Raw genomic sequence first — 19,591 nt, 5'->3', positions numbered from 1 at the left:
CATACAGAATATGCTAACCAATACTATGCTGTTTATGCATAACAATGGTAAAGTTCTAAAATCATGTATGGCATGACAAAAACAATCTATAATAGTGGTTACTTTCAAAGAAAATGCACAGGGTATGCCTATAAGTTTAAGTTCTTCATAAAATTTAGTTCCATGTAAGAAACAAAATCTACAGCAATTTCCAGAGGTACATAATATTGACAATATATATCAAAAAATATCAAAAATCCTACCTATATAATCAAATATTTCTAAATTCAAAGCAATAATTAAAGAAAATACAAGAACCAACTCTTACTTTAATGTTTCTGTAGGTCTCATTCAGAACCATCTTGTTAAATTCAGGATTCTTCAGCGTGTCAAGGAAGTTTGAATACAGGCTATGAAAGTTTGGCTCAATACTGACTCTCTTCATAACCAGATACTGTGAAACCCAAGGCATAAATTCTTCTTTCACAGTTTCCTTCAGCTCTTCAACCTAGCCAGTCAATACGACATGGGAAGCACAGAATTACACTATGATAAAATAACAGTTGGTTTCTATGAACCATACTATACAGCACTCTCTACAGCACTAACTATAATGGCTCCTTGCAAAACTAACTAGATACTAAAGCATGACTTTCCTTCACACCAGATAGATGCTATGAAGAAGAGTATGCTCAATTCCATAGTCAATCACAACTCAACCCATAGGTGATTGGGACTGAAACATTTATGGTCATTTTCAGCTTTAAAATCATAAAACATGTAGTCCCCTATCTCCACCTGAATTACTAATCTACAAGCTGCCATTAACAGACCCACAGTGTAACCAAGAATGGGGAAAATTCCAGAACCATGTTTTCCTAAATTTCCATCTACAGGAATCTTTAGCTAACTCTGGTGTTTCCAAGTACAGATGACCCTTGAACAAGGATATGAATGACACAGAGTAAAATTAAATGTATATTTTCTTCTATTAATACCTCCACTACCTCGGAGACACCAAGACTTCCTCTTCTCCTCCTCATGAAGATAAAGACCTGTATGATGATCATTTCCACTTAACAGATAGTAAATATATCTTTTCTTCCTTATAATTTTCCTTCATAATATTTTTTTCCAGTTTATTTTATTCTAAGAATACAGTATTATATGCATATAAGATATGTGTTAATCAACTATTTGTGTTATCACAGTAAGGCTCTGGTCAACAGTAGGCTGTTAATAGTTAAGCTCTGGGGGAATAAAAAGTTATACCAGGATTTGGCTACATAGAGGATTGGCAACCCTAACCCCCATGTTGCTCAAGGGTCAACTATACTGTCTTACCATGTAATCTGAGCAGGCAAGTGGCATTCTTTATGCTTTTCACAAAGTCGGCCTCAGTTATTAGGTTGTAATAAATACTCTGAATAGTCTCTGGGAGAAAATGAGTTTTGACTAATGACTAGTACAAATGAAACTTTCTATCACCATGAGAACATTAAGCTTATTTCAAAAAGCTGCAAAACAAAACCTTAAAAATTGGTACTATTTAATGTTTACCAAAACCACTAGGTTAAATACACATATTCCCTTTGAGTTTATTACCTCTACCTTTAAAATGAGTATGTAAAAGGGTCAACAATATATCCTTTAGTCCATTAAGGAAAAGAGAAGGAATTTATAAACTATGACAGCATGCTCACCTTTTGTGTCATATTTGACTGTGAGAGATTATTGAAAATAAAAGCAATTTTCTCCTGGATATTTTCCGGGGGCTCCACAATTCTCTCAGTTTGATCTGTGGCTACAAGCAACGTATCTATATTTGTAGTATTAATAGAAGGCTAAAAAAAAATAAATAAAGTACATAAAGCAAATAAGTTGAAGTGCTTCTCTGAAAAAAGTCCAATAATGTATACAGACTTAGTGTTAAAAAATACACATGGTATGATTGTATATTAGAAACGTGGGCAAGAATAGTGAACTATTAATAATGTTTGCCTCTGGGAAATATAAGGATGGGAGATACAAAGGAAGAAATGTTGGTCTTTTATATCTTTTTTGGTAGGCATGTTATGATAAAATTCTAATACATGTTCACTAGAGATATAATCATAAATCCTAGAAGAGAAAAAAGACAGATCTACTTACTGGCACATCTTTCTTAAAGCTGACTCCAGTCGGCCTGGTGACTGTAACCGTTTTAGCAACAGTGGTGGTTGTTGAGGTGGTAACCATAGTGCTAACTTGACCAGCAAGAGGAGCTTTTGCTGGAACCTGGGCCTGAGCCTGGGCCTGAGCCAGTGCAATACTTCCAGGGGTTGTGATAGAGCCTTGCATTTTCACAGGAGGATCTCTAGACTGCTGTCCATACTCAATATACTAAAAGGGTAGGGAGAGGAAAAAGAGTTAACCTTAATTGCTAAGTCTGGATTATATGTCCCTCTTTTCTGAGAGGGTAAAAAACATGCATGAATGCTTTTTCGGTTCATCTAGCTCCATACTCTTAGCCCCATACCCTGGCACTAGTACGTAAGTAGATTCCATGAACTCCTTCAGCGATAAAATCTTAGTATTTATGAGAGAACTACAGCAAAACAACTTCTAAAGCAGCAGCCCCAGATACTGCATATAAATGCCTTTAAACTCCTTTAAAAATGCAAACTTTAAAAGTCTTAATAATTCATACAGTAAACTCGTCTCTTTTCTAATTAGGCAGCAATGAGAAACCAAAGGTCTTAAAAAACAAAAACCGTGGTAGTATGAGTTATTATCTCAATAAAGCTATTACAAAAAAATACTCTACAGAGCCCCATCCCCACACAATTTAGAGTGCTGACATCCCGAAGCTATTTCAACAGTCCTTACCTAGCAGAACTAAACCTACCAATTATGTATACAACAGTTTTATTTTTAGAGGGACATTTCTAAAGTAGGAAAGAGTCTCAGAAGAAAGTATAGCCCTTTATGCTGACAAAGTACAGAAAGTGATGCTCTCTCTCTCTCCTCTCTCTCTGGCTATCTTGCTACATACAGTGGGTGCTAGGGACTAGTTTTGAGTGATCGCTCCCCTGCTAACTCACTCTTTCTCCAAGTCTTTCAAGCTCCATATTCCTGTCTCTTAATTTGTCTCAGTCCACTCACTTGAATGAATATACTCCACATTCCCAGAGATTAAGTCATTACAATAACCCTGCCCTCCTAATAAATCTAGAAGGATGAGGTAGAGAGCACTGAACTAAATTAAAATACAGAATATCAAGTAGGTTCAAATTCTGATCATCCTGATTTCTTAAAATAAGATCTTATAAAGTTGTCTACTGCATGTTAAAAATAGTCAATTAACCAACTTCCCTGTTCTATGTAAACTGATGTTGACCAAAGCCAAGACAAAGGTATAGATAATGCTTACCAGTTAACCTAAAATCAGTCACTGCAACAATGCTTCTCAAATTTCAGTAAAAATAACGATCATATAAAATGGTTTTTTAAATGTATATTCCCTAGGTCTATTTTCCCAGGGACTGACTCCTTTTAAATAAGCATCTCAGGCGGGTGCGGTGGTTTACACCTGTAATCCCAGCACTCTGCAGGGCAGAGGTGGGCAGATCACCTGAGGTCAGGAGTTCAAGACCAGCCTGGTCAACAGGGTGAAACTTCGTCTCTACAAAAAGACAAAAATTAGCCGGGCATGATGGCAGGCGCCTGTAATCGCAGCTACTCAGGAAGCTGAGATGGGAGAATCACTTGAACCCGGGAGGAAGATGTTGCAGTGAGCCAAGATTGTCTCACTCCAGCCTGGGCGACAGAGCAAGATTCCATCTCAAAACAAAAACAAAAACAAAACAAAAACCACACCTCAAAGGAATCTAAGGAAGTGTTAAGAAGCCTTTATTTTTAATAAACATGATCTAAGTCTTATGCGTAACAGCTTTGGCTCATATTAACTCATAAAAATGTCACATTTTTACACACAAGATTCCCACTGCAATTCCCTTTTAGAATGAGGCAGGGTGTCTGTACTTTACCTAAGATAAAGATTCTCTTAGTAGAACTGTTTATTCTTCAACTCCATTATCAGGTTAAAAGAATGAGTAAAAAGTTTTTGAAGTAAGCCTGCTACTTACAAAAGATAATCCAAGAATGATTATTTTTTCATGTTCTCTTGTAAGGCCACAAAATGAACAACCTCAACTAATATGTATACCTATATCATGCCAATTATTAAGAAATCTTAATGCCACTACCATCAAGTCTACAAAAAAAGCCAAAATATTAAACCCTCCAAATACTACACAGCTATTTGGGTTTTAGGTACAGAGGGCACTTACCTCCTGTAAATGATGTGGAAATTGCATAAAGTGACTGATAGAAGCCAAATGCTGACAATACTGGGGATAGTCCTTCAATCTGCCAACAAAATCATTCTGCCATCATTTCGTGTCAGAACAGAAGCAGCACTAACAAAATGTTTTTGTCCAAATGCTAATCTAGGTCATTTTCTCCATCTTACCTATGAATAACTTATTTGAAGAAAATGTCAAAGGGAAGAAAACAAAAGTAGAAGGAGAAAATACTGATGATTTTCACTGGATTTACATCAGAAAAGACACTACCTTTGATTTTTAAAGGCTATATTTTACTTAAAAATAGATTAAAATGAGCCACTTATCTGGAAACAATTCAAATTTTCACCTACATACGAATGGAAAAATAATTTGTAGTCAACTCATATAGAATACTACACAAAGACTACTGAAACATGTAGTAACATAAATCTCAAAAAACTACGTATTTCTATGACTCCGTGTAAATGACATTCTAGAAAAACTTTAGAGATTATCAGAGATTGCGAGTCAGGGAAGGGGACTAACTACAAAGAGGAACAAGGAAACCTCTTGGGAGATGATGAAAATATTCTGCATCAGCTGGGCATGCTGATTTATGCCTATAATCTCATCACTTTGGGAGGCCGCGGCAGGACAATCACTTGAGTTCAGGAGTTCCAAAATATTCTGTATCTTGATTGTGGTGGGAGTTACAGAACTACATAAATTTGCCAAAATTCAAAGAACTATACACCTAAAAGGGAAGACTTCTACTGTACAAAGTATACCTCATAAATATCCAACCAAAAAACCTCTGCTCTCATTTTAGTTTTCCTACCACTTATTTTTAAAAAGAGAAGCTTTAGCCGGGACCAGTGGCTCACGCCTATAATCCCAGCACTCTGGGAGGCCGAGGCAGATGGAACACCTGAGGTCAGGAGTTCAAGCCTGGCCAACATGATGGAACCCTGTCTCTACTAAAAATACAAAAATTAGCTGGGTGCAGTGGCACACGTCTCTAATCCCAGCTACTCGGGAGGTTGAGGCAGGAGAATCGCTTGAACTCCGGAGGTGGAGGTTGCAGTGAGCCCAGATCGCACCACTGCACTCCAGCCTGGGCAACAAGCAAGACCCCATCTCAAAAAAAAAAAAAAAAAAGCTTCAGGCCAGGCACAGTGGCTCACACCATAATCCCAGAACTTTCAGAGACCGAGGCGGGAGTTTAAGACCAGATTGAGTAACATGGTGAAACTCTGTCTGTACAAAAAATACAAAAGGCTGGGCATAGTGGTGTGCACCTGTGGTCCCAGCTACTCAGGAGGCTGAAGTGAGAGAATCACTTGAGCCCGCGAGGTCAAAGCTGCAGTGAGCCAAGATCGCGCCACTGCACTCCAGCCTGGGTAAGAGTTAAGACCCTGTCTGTGGGGTCAGGGAAGAGACACTTCATAGGAAACCTATCCACTTACCTGTTTTTAAATCTATCTAGTGCAGCAATCCCGAAATAATACATTTTGGATCCAAAAGGCTTGCGTAAGGCTTCAAGAACATATCGTAGAGCCAGACCTAGTGCCATGTAAGTGACCAGTCCTTTCTCAATTATACCACCAAATAGGCAGGCTGTTATATGTAACTCTTTATCAGGATACTGGGGAAAAAAACGATATTCTTCAAACAAGTTCCTTAGCATACAGTTAAACACTTCTCGTTCCCTCTTTATAGTAGAGTCTTTAAATCTCTGCAGCATTTCTAATACCTGGAAAAGCAAGACAAAAAAACAACGCACACATAAAGGAAACAATTACTAAGTGCCTTTCTCAAATATCCTTGACAAAAGACTGTTAAGTAGAATATTTACCAAAAGAGCTTGAGACAAATATTAAGGTTTCAAAACACACATTGCTATATCAGAGCACTTTGAGCTGGATTTCTAAAAACACTGAAAAGGACATTTATTTAAGACTGGCTTAAACAATAAATAATCGGATCATCCTAGACACTCACCTCATCAACAGACATGGTTGGATGTGGAGGATGATTATATATTCGCTGAAAATAGCTGTTTGCTTCATCATCTATCTCTTTACTAAAGTGCTGGTTTGCCTCTGGCCACACCTGAGACAAGTCCGCTGTTGGAAACAAAAAAGGCATCAGTGGGTATTTAAGCCCTTCTTCCACTTCCCCATAAAACACAGACAGCCAGAGACTATTGCAGTTCTAACTTTAAGAGAAATATAAAAAAACTGAAAAAGGTATTAAGTGGTCAAGTTTCAGTATTAACGTGTTCTAGGGTAGACATAAAAGATCCTTAACAAAGTGCCTTCCATAATTCTACATTAGTATTATCTTCATCAGGACTCATTACAACACAAAAGTTAACTTGGTTCAAACTCATAATGCACTTACCCTTAATACAACCTCATTAAGTTAACAAATCTTTATCACTTTATAATAAAAATCACATTTAACATATAATTATCATGCATGTGCATGAAAGACTGATGTAAACACAAAGCATGCTACAAAACATTCAGACAAGACTTTCACACTAACGTTATCAAGTCAGCTGGAATACTTTCAAATCTCGTGTCATGACTACACAGTCCCAATGACAAGGACTTCAGTCAATTATACCTATGGATTTATAAAGATGACTTCTATGAATTTAGTTAGGATAAAAAATCACTAAGGAGGTGAAACAAAAATTGGAAACAGAAATCTGAAATTTTCCTTGTCACTCCTGACTTGCTTTAAAAAAAACTCAACACACAAACGTTTAGGTTAAGTACAAGAGTTACATTCATTTATCTACCACATATTAATTTCTCTTTATCATATCTATTTCTTACTTTTAGGACAAACACCCTCAGGATGCAGCCTCTTACTAACCATGACTTTGTTCTGGGAATCCACAGCAAAAGTGGATTGATATCTCTAACTTTTATTTTAATAATTCAAATTTGTGAATTTATTCCCACTGGTCTAGAAGGCACATCAACATATGGCCCTACTAACACAAATGAGACATACAACTAAACATTTTTATCAGTCACACTTCACAATCACAGACAACACTACCACTTACAAGGTTTCATCTTACTCTGCTGGAATGTAGGCTGATTCAGTCCAGAGGTGCCCAATTTCCTCTGTACAAAAGGGTCGTTATTCACTGCAGGGAGTCCAAGAGCACCAGTTCCTATACCAGTCAGGCTGCCTGTGCCAAGACCACCTACTAGAGAGAACGAAGGCAGCCACAAACCCTATCATTATTCATATTCTTGATTTTATTAACATCTCAGATGTATTAATAAGACTTTTAAAATAGTCATAATAACTCTTACTTTAAAAGTCAGAGCCTTTGTTAATTCCCTTATTACATCTATTCAATTTTACAGAGCCTACAAACTAGGCAGTAACAACAGATAATCCAAATTTCTTCAGCATCTGGAATTATTTATATTCTTGATAATGTGCAAAAAATTAAGTATACATTCTCGAAGCACATACTCCCATAACCAAGGTAGTTAAAATAAGGAGGTGGCTAGCTTTTCTCAATTATTCAAATCAGATAATTTCATGATACCATCTTTTAAAGTTACCATGAGTCTCAAAACTTCTTTATTCCTCTCAACTCTGACAAACGGAATCTTACAGTAATTAGAGCTTTGCTAGGAAGGCCTTAGTAAGTTCAGTAACGTTTATTTAAATGAATTAATCATAAAAGCCAGAGGCACAGAGCAGCAATGTTAACTAGATCAGAGTCAATGATAACACTGAAGTCCTTAGGTTTTAATGCCCGAACTTACAGTGTCAACATAACAGGTACAGGGGGCTAAGAAGATGTAGGTAACAAACAACCACAACAACCAAAAAAATGTAGCTTTTACTTCAATGTGAAGTTACATGCCACGGTATCTGGGGAAAAAAACTGAAAACGTGGCCAGGTGCGGTGGCTCACGTCTGTAATCCCAGCACTTTGGGGGGCCAAGGTGGGTGGATCACCTGAGGTCAGGAATTTGAGACGAGCCTGGCCAACATGGTGAAACCCTGTCTCTACTAAAAATACAAAAAACTAGCAAGCCATGGTGGCCGGTGCCTGTAATCCCAGCTACTCAGGAGGTGAGGCAGGAGAATCGCTTAAACCTGGGAGGCTGAGGTTGCAGTGAGCCGAAATAGCGCCACTGCACTCCAGCCTGGGCAACAAGAGCGAAACCCCGTCCCCCGCAAAAAAAAAAAAAAAAAAAAAAAAAAAAAAAAAAAAAACCAACCTTAAAATGTTTTTAGGATGTCCTATCATCTTCAAGGTTGGTGAAATGCAATAAGGCAGGCAGAACATATGCCTGAACCTGTATGTTCAATAGTTTCTAACTTTATTATACCAACCTGAATTCATAAAGCTGTTAGTTCTTGATCTAAGCCCTTTAGAAAGTGATTAACATACATGTTACCACTTATATTATCATGTTAACACAAAATCCTTACTAAATAATTCAATTAACTTTACAACTACAAATATCCTAATTCTTTCCTCCAATTAGACTGAATGGAATATAATCTGTTTTTCTTTTCCTAACTTTGGATACTGAAGGAGCTTTCACAATTTCATTTAAACAGCTTTCCTTGTCATAGTGACTCCAAACCCCTTATGAAATATTAAGGCATAATGAAACTTATGAATAATCCACGCTCTCATTTGCCTCCCCCTTACCTGGAAGCTGTGATGAAAGTCCTCCAATACCACTGAATGCAGTGGTTTGATTGGGGGTTGAAAGGGGTGGAAATGCTTTTGCTGGTGACTGAGGGGTACTGAATGCAGAACCCAAATTTGGAGGAAAACCCTGCATACTCTGGGTGTGAGGGGCAGCTGAACCACCTATACTAAGAGATGTCATTCCAGCAAGAGGGTCAATCTAAAGAAAAACATTATAAAAATGTATTAAACATACTTCGAGGAAAGGCAGACACACATAAAGCAGTCTTTAACAACAGCTCTTCATACTCTTAAAAAGCAAACTATTACACCCACTCAATCACAATGATACTTAAATCCCAGTTATCAAGTCAAGCGTGTCAGTCACTTTTCTTACTGTGTCACATATGGAATAGGTTTAAAGAGTTTGCCTTTGACAAAGTTCAGGTTGAGAATCCCTTATCGAAAATACTTGGGACCAGAAAAGTTTTCAATTTTGGATTTTGGAATATTTGCGCACATATAACCAGATATCGTAACAATCCCATCATGGGGAGGGGACCCATGTCAAAGCATGAAATTCACTTGTTTCACATATACCTATATACACATAACCAGAATGTAATCTTATACAATATTTTTTTAAGCATTTTGTGCGTGAAACAAAACTATGACTATATTCTGACTCAACACATAACATCAGATTAGGTATGGAATTTTCTACTTGTGGTGTGTCATGTCAGTGCTCCAAAAGTTTGATTTTGGAGCATTCTAGATTTACAGATTAAGGATGCTCAACCTATAACAGAGCCATAAAAAGGGCTATAAAATCTAATGAACAACACTTAAGATGAACTGCCCTAAACTTTTAGTGGTGACATGGGACAGTTATATTAATAAATCCTCACAAATTCCAATAAGTCACTTTAAAACAATCTCTCAAGCTAAATTTAAGTTTCAACATAAATAGAAATATTAGAAATTAGAAACAAATCTCCCAGTCAAAATAAATTTAGTCAAAATTTGGAGATTTTGGAGGTGGGGGAAGATCAGCTCCAATTTTGAAAACAAAAACAAGGTATGTTATTCACCAAAATATGTATTTTTAAAGTATCTAATAACTGCACTTCCAGGCTTAAGTTTGTGGCACTACTTCATACCTTCATGGCTATAGAATGTGACAAGCAAATGCCTTTTATAGGGAAGTAGCCACTGAATCACTAAGTTTTAGCCTCTTTCTTTCCTTAAAACCCAATATGCCATTCAATGCATCTGAAAATAGAAGCGCAATATGTTGCTCCCAGAGAGAAGGGGGTGGTTGATGTCAGGGAGTAACTTAAATGTACCTTGTTTTTAAAAGAGCAGTTCAGTTGAGAGCTGAAGAGCCCCAGTTATAACAAGTCGTTATGCTCTAGCACTGTTGCTTGGCCCGTGAAGCTACAAACAAGACACATCAGGTTCAAAGGCAGTGCTTAGGTCTCAAGAGTCTATGTAATTCATATTTTAAAAAGAAACCCTCTTCATTTACCTAAATAAGTTGTTTGTATATTTCCTCTTAGAGTCACGTTCTATTTGATGATAAAATCTATTCTTAACTACAATGCCTATTTACATATCTCCTTTAAAATAAGTGGATGCTAGACATGCAGTTATCTAAAATGTAACAAATTCAGACAATTTATTAAAGACATAGAAGCTTATTCTATTCCAAATCTATGGCAAATGAAGATGTATTGAATGTAGCGCTCATTTACCTGAACAGGAGAAATGGCATCTAAGCTGCTAGCACTAGGAGGACGGCCTTTTGGCATAACTCCAGGTGGTGGTTGTCTGGCCTTATTCATAACATTACTGCAATTGGCTACCATGGTGAGGATAGTTTCCGATAGCTCCTGAGAAACACTCCTAAAATAGAGGGGAAAAAGTAAAAAAAATCAGTTCCTATTCCCCAGAACATGTAAGTAAACCAATCTGATTTTTATTTTTTTTGTTTCTTTTTGAGATGGAGTCTCACTCTGTCACCCAGACTGGAGTGCAGTGGCATGGTATCAGTTCACTGCAACCTCTGCCCCGCAGGGTTCAGGCAATTCTTCTGCCTCAGCCTCCTGAGTACCAATTTGATTTTCTAATAAAGAAACTTTGCTGAGGCCGGGCACAGTGGCTCATACCTGTAGTCCCATTGCTTTGAAAGACTGAGGTGGAAGGATTGCTTGAGCCAGGAGTTTGAGGCCAACCTTGGGCAAGATAGCAAGATCCCCTGTCTACAAATATTAAATAAGTATTAAAAAGTCGAGGCTGGGCGTAGTGGCTCACGCCTGTAATCCCAGCACTTTGGGAGGCCAAGGTGGGCGGTTTGCCTAAGGTCAGGAGTTCAAGACCAGTCTGGCTAACATGGTGAAATCCCATCTCTACTAAAAACACAAAAATTAGCCAGGCATGGTGGTGCACGCCTGTAGTTCCAGCTACTCAGGAGGCTGAGGCAGAAGAATCACTTGAACCTGGGAGGCAGAGACTGCAGTGAACCGAGATCACGCCACTGCACTCCAGCCTGGGTGACAGAGCACGATTCCGTCTCCAAAACAAAACAAAACAAAACAAAAGTGAGCCTGGTCTCGTGGCATGCGCCTGTACTCCCAGCTACTTGGGAGGCTGAGTTGGGAGGATTGATAGAGTGCAGGAGTTCGAGGCTGCAGTGGGCTATAATCACACCACAGCATTTCAGCCTGGGTAAGAGATGAGAAGTAAAGGGAAAGGGGAAAGAAAACTTGCTGGAACATGTAGCCAAATTTCTGCCACATCCTATCCCTCTGCACTTGTCATTCATCACTAGAATTTTCTGAGTGCTGGCTTTCTCTTGAAACTAATTTGCACTTCTGAAACGAACTAGTACACAGTACAACCAAAATATTTTAAAATTCTCCAAGAAACATTCCATAGCTTCAACCACTTTGTCAAAAATTATGCCCAAACCCAAACATATCAAAGCAAACAGGCATGCAATTTTTATACTAGTATATCACAGTCTAAGATAATATATGTACTTATAGACAAAAACACCATGCATAGTCATTACCTTTAACAAGCACATGAAGAAGCGACTGACCTCTAAAACAAATGTCAAGTAGAGTAAATGTTTACTTGACAGTTAAACCAATTTTCCTATCTTAGGTTGCTATCACAGGTTGAGCATCCCAAATCCGAAAATCTGAATCCCAAACACTACAAAATCTAAAACTTTTTGAATGCCAATGTTTAAAGGAAATGCTCATTGGAGCATTTTGGAGTTTGGATTTTTGAACTGAAGGTGTATATTAAGCAAGTATAATGCAAATGGTTAAAAAAAAAATTTTTTAACCCAAAACCCTAAACACTTCTGATCCCAAGCATTTCCAAGAAGGGATACTCAGTCTGTATTGCCTCATACAACCATGGGGTCCTTTGTATTTAGAAGCTCTACTTGGATCATGAGCGGTGGCTCATGCCTATAATCCTAGCACTTTGGGAGGCTAAGGCAGGCGGATCACCTGAGGTCAGAAGCTTGAGACCAGCCTGGCCAACATGGTGAAACTCCATCTCTACTAAAATTACAAAAATCAGCCGGGCAAGTGGCAGGCACCTCTAATCCCAGCTACTCAGGAGACTGAGGCAGGAGAATTGCTTGAACCCGGGAGCCAAGATTGCACTACTGTACTCCAGCCTGGGCAACAGAGTGTGAGACTCCATATCAAAAAAAAAACAGAAGCTCTACATGATAGCTGGGAGGTGGAGGTGGCTTACACCTATAATCCTAGAACTTTGGGAGGAAGGCGGTAGTGGGAGGATCGCTTGAGGAAGGAGCGTCAAGACCAGCCTGTGAACACAGCAAGAATTCATCTCTACAAAAAATTTTCAAAATTAGCCAGGTGTGTTGGTACATGACGGTAGTCCTAACCACTTGGGAGGCTGAGGCGAGAGGAGTGCTTGAGCCCAGGATTTCAAGGCTGTAGGGAGCTATGATCACATCAATGCACTCCAGTCTTAGAGAAAGAACAAGACCCTGTCTCTAAAAAAATTAATTAAAAAAAAAAAAGGGCAAGGCACGGTGGCTCATGCCTGTAATCCCAGCACTTCGGGAGACAGAGATGGGTGGATCACAAGGTCAGGAGTTTGAGACCAGCCCGGCCAACACAGTGAAATCCCTTCTTTACTAAAAATACAAAAAATTAGCCAGGTGTGGTGGCAGGTGCCTGTAATCCCAGCTACTCGGGAGGCTGAAGCAGGAGAATTGCTTGAACCTGGGAGGCGGAGGTTGCAGTGACCCAAGATCACACCACTGCACTCAAGCCTGGGCGACAGTGAGAGACTCTGTCTTAAACAACAAAAAAAAGCAGTAGCAGCTGTACATGAACTTAGTCTTAAATCTTCCCACCTAAATTCAGAATGTTACTAGTGGCATTAAGAAGTAAAAGTGGCCGGGCGCGGTGGCTCAAGCCTGTAATCCCAGCACTTTGGGAGGCCGAGATGGGCGGATCACGAGGTCAGGAGATCGAGACCATCCTGGCGAACACAGTGAAACCCCGTCTCTACTAAGAAATACAAAAAATAGCCGGGCGAGATGGCGGGCGCCTGTAGTCCCAGCTACTCGGGAGGCTGAGGCCGGAGAATGGCGTGAACCCGGGAGGCGGAGCTTGCAGTGAGCTGAGATCTGGCCACTGCACTCCAGCCTGGGCTACAGAGCGAGACTCTGTCTCAAAAAAAAAAAAAAAAAAAAAAAAAAGAAGTAAAAGTGATCACTCAGAAAAAAAAGTGGTTTCACATTTGGAGGAAAAAAAAAAACAAAAGACTAGGGTGCTAACAGTACTGAATAAGCCTGTATTACATTAAATCGATAGAGAAAAATCTATGAAAATTTTTACTTGTGCCAGCAAAATAACAATAGTTTGAACATAGAAACAAATGAAATAAACAAGTTGTTTTATGTCCATTGAAGCCAGGAAGAAAAACACAGTCCCGTACCATATAATGACATTTCAGTCAACAAAATGGTATATGGGACCACATATATAATGGTTGTCCCACAAATTCTAATATCATATTTTGCTGTACCTTTTCTGTTTAAATATACAAATACCACTGTGTTATAATTGCCTTCAGTATATTCAGTATAGTAACATCACTGTACAGGTTCGTAGCTTAGGAGGAATAGGCCATACCACATAGGCAAACTGTATACAGTACATTATACCATCTAGGTTTGTTACCAGTATACTATATAACGCTCACACAAAGACAGAACTGCCTAATGACACATATCTCAGAAATGCATTCCTATTGTTACGCTATGCAGACCACAAAAAAGAAAAGGGAGCCTCACACTCCTAAAGGTATTGGTCTACTTATTTACTTTAGAAACAAGTAGAACATTAGTTTCCACAAAAATGCTCAAAATAATTAAAGGTATTTCAAATTTAAGGAAACAAGAGGCCCTCTGAATCTTCCCTTACAAATGTATCTGCATTCCAAATACTCCACAACAATTAAAACTTCATAGAGATACCGTATCTCCATGTTGTCCCATATCTCACCATAACAATGGGGACATACTGTATTAGCAAGGCTGTGGGGAAATAGACGCTGTAACACTGCTGGTTTTACAACATAGAAAAATCCCTATGGAGGAAAATTTTGCAATACCTAACACAATCGCACACGAATTTACCTATTATTCTGACACATCCACTTCTAGTAGTCCAATTACACACTGGTAAAAATGATGGGTGCAAAACACTGCTCACTACAACACTATATGTGATACAAAGAGCGAAAACAAAGTGAATTTTCACCAGTAGGAGACTGGTTGACTAAAGTACAGAATACTCATTCAATGGAGTATTATGCAGCAATTAAAAGAAACAAGGAAGCTCTCTAATTGTATGGAGTGAACTCTAGGATATAAGATCAAGAAGCAAGTTGTATATTATCTCTTCTACAGTGAAGGATAAATATACAAATGAGTATGTATTTGTTTTTAATATAAGATAATGCAAAATAATTAATGACAGTGGCTAACTACAGGAGAAAAGGAGAACAAGGTAGAGGTATCAGAGTTCAAAGTAAGATTTCTCCAAATGTATCTTGCTTTAGAGTTTTGACTTTAAAACCACATCTATGTTTTACCAATCACGAAAACAAATGCAAGCAAACAAACCATTAAATTAAAAAAAAACTGTTCCAAAAAGACCAATGCCACGGGTCAGAAAAACAGGCTACAAAGCAGTAGATGGTAATTATATTATACTACATTGAATCCAAATGCCTTCAACTGTGTAAGCCACACTAATATTTTATGTCTTATGGAAAAACAAAAAAAGTAATTCCACCAATTATAAGACACATCACCAATAAGACACATCGTTTCAGAAATTAAAGTAGGAAGAAAAATTAAATGGGCACTTTAGAATAAACTATAGTAAATTAAAATATTCACCTTTATTATTTAGGGATAAATTCTTATTTCTGACAGTTTCAAACTTAGAAGTGGCAAGAACTGGCCAGTCGCAGTGGATCACCTGTGGTCAGGAGTTCGAGACCAGCCTGACCAACATGCTGAAATCCCCTCTCTACTAAAAATGCAAAAAAATTAATTAGCTGGGCATGGTGGCATGCACCTGTAATCCCAACTACTCAGGGGGCTGAGGCAGGAGAATAGCTTGAACCTGGGAGGCGGATGTTGTAGTGAGCCAAGATGGCGCCATTGCACCCCAGCTTGGGCAACAAGAAAAAAACTCCATCTCAAAAAATTAAATAAATAATAATAAAAGAAGTGTCGCCGGGTGCAGTGGCTCAAGCCTGTAATCCCAGCACTTTGGGAGGCCGAGACGGGGGGATCACGAGGTCAGGAGATCGAGACCATCCTGGCGAACACAGTGAAACCCCGTCTCTACTAAAAAGTACAAAAAAAAAAAAACTAGCTGGGCGAGGTGGCGGACGCCTGTAGTCCCAGCTACTCGGGAGGCTGAGGCAGGAGAATGGCGTGAACCCGGGAGGCGGAGCTTGCAGTGAGCTGAGATCCGGCCACTGCACTCCAGCCTGGGCCACAGAGCGAGACTCCGTCTCAAAAAAAAAAACAAAAAACAAAAAAAGAAGTGGCAAGAATATTACAATTAACTCCCACAAATGCTTTTCATGCCAAGGGTATACATTTGCCCTATTAATCTAACCATTCTTTCTATACTTTTTGTCCTGCAGCATTGGTTTGGATATATCATGAATTTATCCCTAAATGCTTCACTACATGTTTTCTTCTTTTTTTGAGACAAGGTCTCACTGTCGCACAGGCAGCAATGCAGTGGTGCAATTACGGTTCACTGTAGCCTCTGCCTCCTGAGTTCAGATGATCCTCCAACCTCAGCCTCCCCAGTTGCTGGAATTCCACATACAGACCATGCCCAGCTAATTTTTAAATGCTTTTTTCAGAGACGGGGTTTTGCGACGTTGCCCAGGCTGGTCTCAAAATCCTAAGCTCAAGCAATTTGCCCACCTCAGTCTCCTAAAGTGCTGGGGTTACAGGTGTGAGCCACCATTCTCAGCCTTCACTATGTATTTTCTATAAGAAAAACATTTTCCTACATAGCCATGTAAAATCAAACATCAGAAGCTTAACAATGATAAAATAAATAGGCCATGTTCACATTATACCAACTATTCCCACAATGCTCTTCGAAGCTATTTTTCCCTTGGAACAGGATCCATTCCATTGCATTAAGTTGTCACCTCTCTTCAGGTCATTTAATCTGAAAGATTTTCTTAGCCTTTACGTGTCCTTCTTGATTTTATTCTTTTAAGTACAAGTCAGGATCAAGTGTAATGGTTCACACCTGTCATCCCAGCACTTTCAGAGGCAGAGGCAGGTGGATCACTTCAGGTCAGGAGTTCAAGAGCAGCCTGGCCAACATGGCAAAACCCCATCTCTACCAAAAATACAAAAAATTAGCCAGGTGTGGTGGTGTGCGCCTGTAGTCCCAGCTACTCAGGAGGTTGAGGGAATCGCTTGAACCCAGGAAGCAGGGGTTGCAGTGAGTCAAGTTCGCAACTGCATTCCAGCCTGGACAAGAGAGCAAGACCCTGCCTCCAAAAAAAGGCGGGGGGGGGGAGTACAAGTCAGTTGTTTTGTAGAATGTCCCTAGATTTGTCTGATATTCTAAATTCAAATTAGGTATCACAACCTTACGGCATAAATTACCTTGAATTCTTCTCAGTGCATTCTATGAAACACATGATGTAGGTTTCACATGGTGATCACTTTGATGAACAGATTAACATGGTATCTGACAGGTTTCTCCACTGAAGTTGTTTTCCCCCTTTGTAATTACAATGTAATTTGTGGAGAGATATTTTCAAACTACATAATTATCCTGCTCTTCAAACATATACCCATTACTATTAGCACACATTAACAATTACAACTCCATCATAGTAACTTCTGTATTTATTAGTTGAAATAACTTTCCTTCTCTGGCATTTATTATCATCAGTATGGATTCAGAATACTTTGGATACATTATCTTATTAAATTTTTCAACAAGTACTGCTAAGAGATCAATTAAAGAAATTAATTGAGGCCGGGAGCAGTGGCTCAAGCCTGTAATCCCAGTGCCTGGCACGTGCAGATCACAAGGTCAGGAGATCCAGAATCATCCTGGCTAACACGGGTGAAACTCCGCTCCCCTACTCAAAAATACAAAACTAGTATGGTGGTGGCTAGCACCTGTGGTCCAGCTACTGGGAGGCTGGAGGTGAGAATGGTGTGAACCCGAGGCGGAGCTTGCAGTGAGCTGAGATCCCGCCACACTGCACTCCAGCCTGCGAGGAGCAAGACTCCGGGCCTCAAAAAAAAAAAAAAAAAAAAAAAAAAAAGAAATTAATTGAAACCCAAAAAGTTAGGTAAACCGCCTTCTTACAATAAAAACATTCTGTGCAATTTTAACAAGCAATTAACTCTGCAGAATATTCCACTGCAGATGGATTAAAATGTATAAATGTAAAAGGCTACACTTTAGAACTTGAAACTGCAGAACATTTAGAGCTTATAGAGCAGAGTGCTTTGGAATGAATAATTATTTCTTGTACAAGTCAGTCTTGTGCAATGTGGAATGTTTGTAGACAGTATCATTGGTTTCTTTTATTATTTTATTTCTGAGACAGAGTTTCACTCTTGTTGCCCAGGCAGGAGTGCAATGGCAAGATCTTGGCTCACCCCAACCTCTGCCTCTGCCGGTTGAAGCGATTCTCCTGCCTCAGCCTCCCGAGTAGCTGGGATTTCAGGCATGCACCACCACGCCCGGCTAATTTTTAGTAAAGACGGGGTTTCTCCATGTTTATTAGGCTGGTCTTGTGCTCCCAACCTCAGGTGACCCACCCTCGGCCTCCCAAAGTGCTGGGATTACAGGTGTGAGCCATTGCACCCAGCCTAGTATCATTGGTTTCTACTACTAGGTGTTAGAGGCACGTTTCTCTCTAATTATGACAAAAAGACCATCAGGCCAAGCATAGTGGCATGCATCTATAGGACCACCTATTCACAAGGCTCAGGCAGGAAGACTAAGCCAGGAGTTCAAGGTTGCATTGAGCTATGATTGTGCCTGTTGAACTTCAGGCTGTTCAACAACACAGTAAGACCTCAAGGGGGGAGGGGAAAAAAAAGGCTGAGCATAGGTGGCTTATGCCAATAATCCCAGGACTTTAGGATGCAGAGAGGATTGTTTGAGCCTGTGAGTGATCACATCACTACACTCTAGTCTGGGTAACGGAGCGAGACTATTCAAACAACAACAAAAAGAAAGAATGCTGGCCAGGTGTGGTGGCTCATACCTGTAATCCCAGCATAGGAAGAGTGCCTCGGCTCAGGAGTTTGAGACCATCCTGGGCAACATGGTGAAGCTCCATTTAAAAAAAAAAAAAAAAAAAAAGGCGAGGATGGTGGTATTTGCCTGTAATCCCAGCTAATCGGAGGCAACAGAGCAAGACATCGTCTCAAAAAAAAGAAAAAAAAAATACATTCTCACAAGGCAAAACGATAGGGTATGGGCTGACATCCTTTCCTTCATACAAGCAACTAGAAAAGTATCTGAATCAACTTTTTCAGAACTTTGGAAATTAACCAAAGGCTTATAAACAAGTAGGAAACGTTTATTCAAGAGACTATCAAGCTTTCTAGCATATTAATTTACCCTATTATTCCCATCTCCAGCTACACAGCAAGCTTAGAAGCTGACAGCTCTCAATCACAATGAAAACCAGAAGCCTGAGAAGTGAGTCAAAACAGGGTTAAAACATCAAAGTCTCCTTCTCAGTGAACTGTCATGATTTCACCTGTATAGGGAGTCTGTGTGAGAACACCATGACAAGGTTGGATTTATTTGATCTAAAAACTGACCCAAACGAAAACCTCTTCTGCATGAGGTGTTTGCAAAGAACATTTGAAAGTAATTGTCTGAAACTGACTGCCTGTCCGAGATGGAAGACTATCACAGTTGGAGCAAACCACAGGCTAACTAAAAATCTGTAAAGAAGGCCAGGCACGGTGGTTCACACCTGTAATCCCACCACTTTGGGAGGC

General features: G+C 39.4%; 1 protein-coding gene and 1 non-coding gene across 9 annotated transcripts in view; both read right to left on the bottom strand.

Annotated features, from left to right (window-relative positions):
• CNOT1 (CCR4-NOT transcription complex subunit 1) overlaps nt 1–17,570 on the bottom strand; it is a 46,522-nt gene extending 28,952 nt beyond the window's left edge. The window contains exons 1-10 of one of the 8 annotated variants that reach the window (XM_031658180.1): nt 17,216–17,570; nt 10,749–10,899; nt 9,013–9,214; nt 7,405–7,536; nt 6,309–6,433; nt 5,774–6,060; nt 4,311–4,389; nt 2,131–2,361; nt 1,683–1,823; nt 308–487 (exon numbers count right to left, since the gene is read on the bottom strand). In XM_031658180.1, the coding sequence (XP_031514040.1) occupies nt 308–487; nt 1,683–1,823; nt 2,131–2,361; nt 4,311–4,389; nt 5,774–6,060; nt 6,309–6,433; nt 7,405–7,536; nt 9,013–9,214; nt 10,749–10,899; nt 17,216–17,250 (1,563 nt within the window). In that variant the 5' untranslated portion in view covers nt 17,251–17,570. Of the gene's footprint in view, nt 1–307; nt 488–1,682; nt 1,824–2,130; nt 2,362–4,310; nt 4,390–5,773; nt 6,061–6,308; nt 6,434–7,389; nt 7,537–9,012; nt 9,215–10,748; nt 10,900–17,215 lie in introns of those variants that run through there. The other 7 variants (XM_031658179.1, XM_031658181.1, XM_031658178.1 and 4 more) reach the window with 7 other exon arrangements.
• Nucleotides 10,333–10,468, bottom strand: LOC116271367. Its single transcript, XR_004179929.1, has one exon. It is a non-coding gene; the product is annotated as a small nucleolar RNA SNORA50 (small nucleolar RNA).
• Nucleotides 17,571–19,591: the final 2,021 nt, after the last annotated feature.

This window comes from Papio anubis, chromosome 18 (genome assembly GCF_008728515.1).
Source record: "Papio anubis isolate 15944 chromosome 18, Panubis1.0, whole genome shotgun sequence".
Classification (NCBI taxonomy): domain Eukaryota; kingdom Metazoa; phylum Chordata; class Mammalia; order Primates; family Cercopithecidae; genus Papio; species Papio anubis.
Note: the sequence above shows the minus strand (reverse complement) of the source record. Positions and strands in the feature narration are given on the sequence as shown.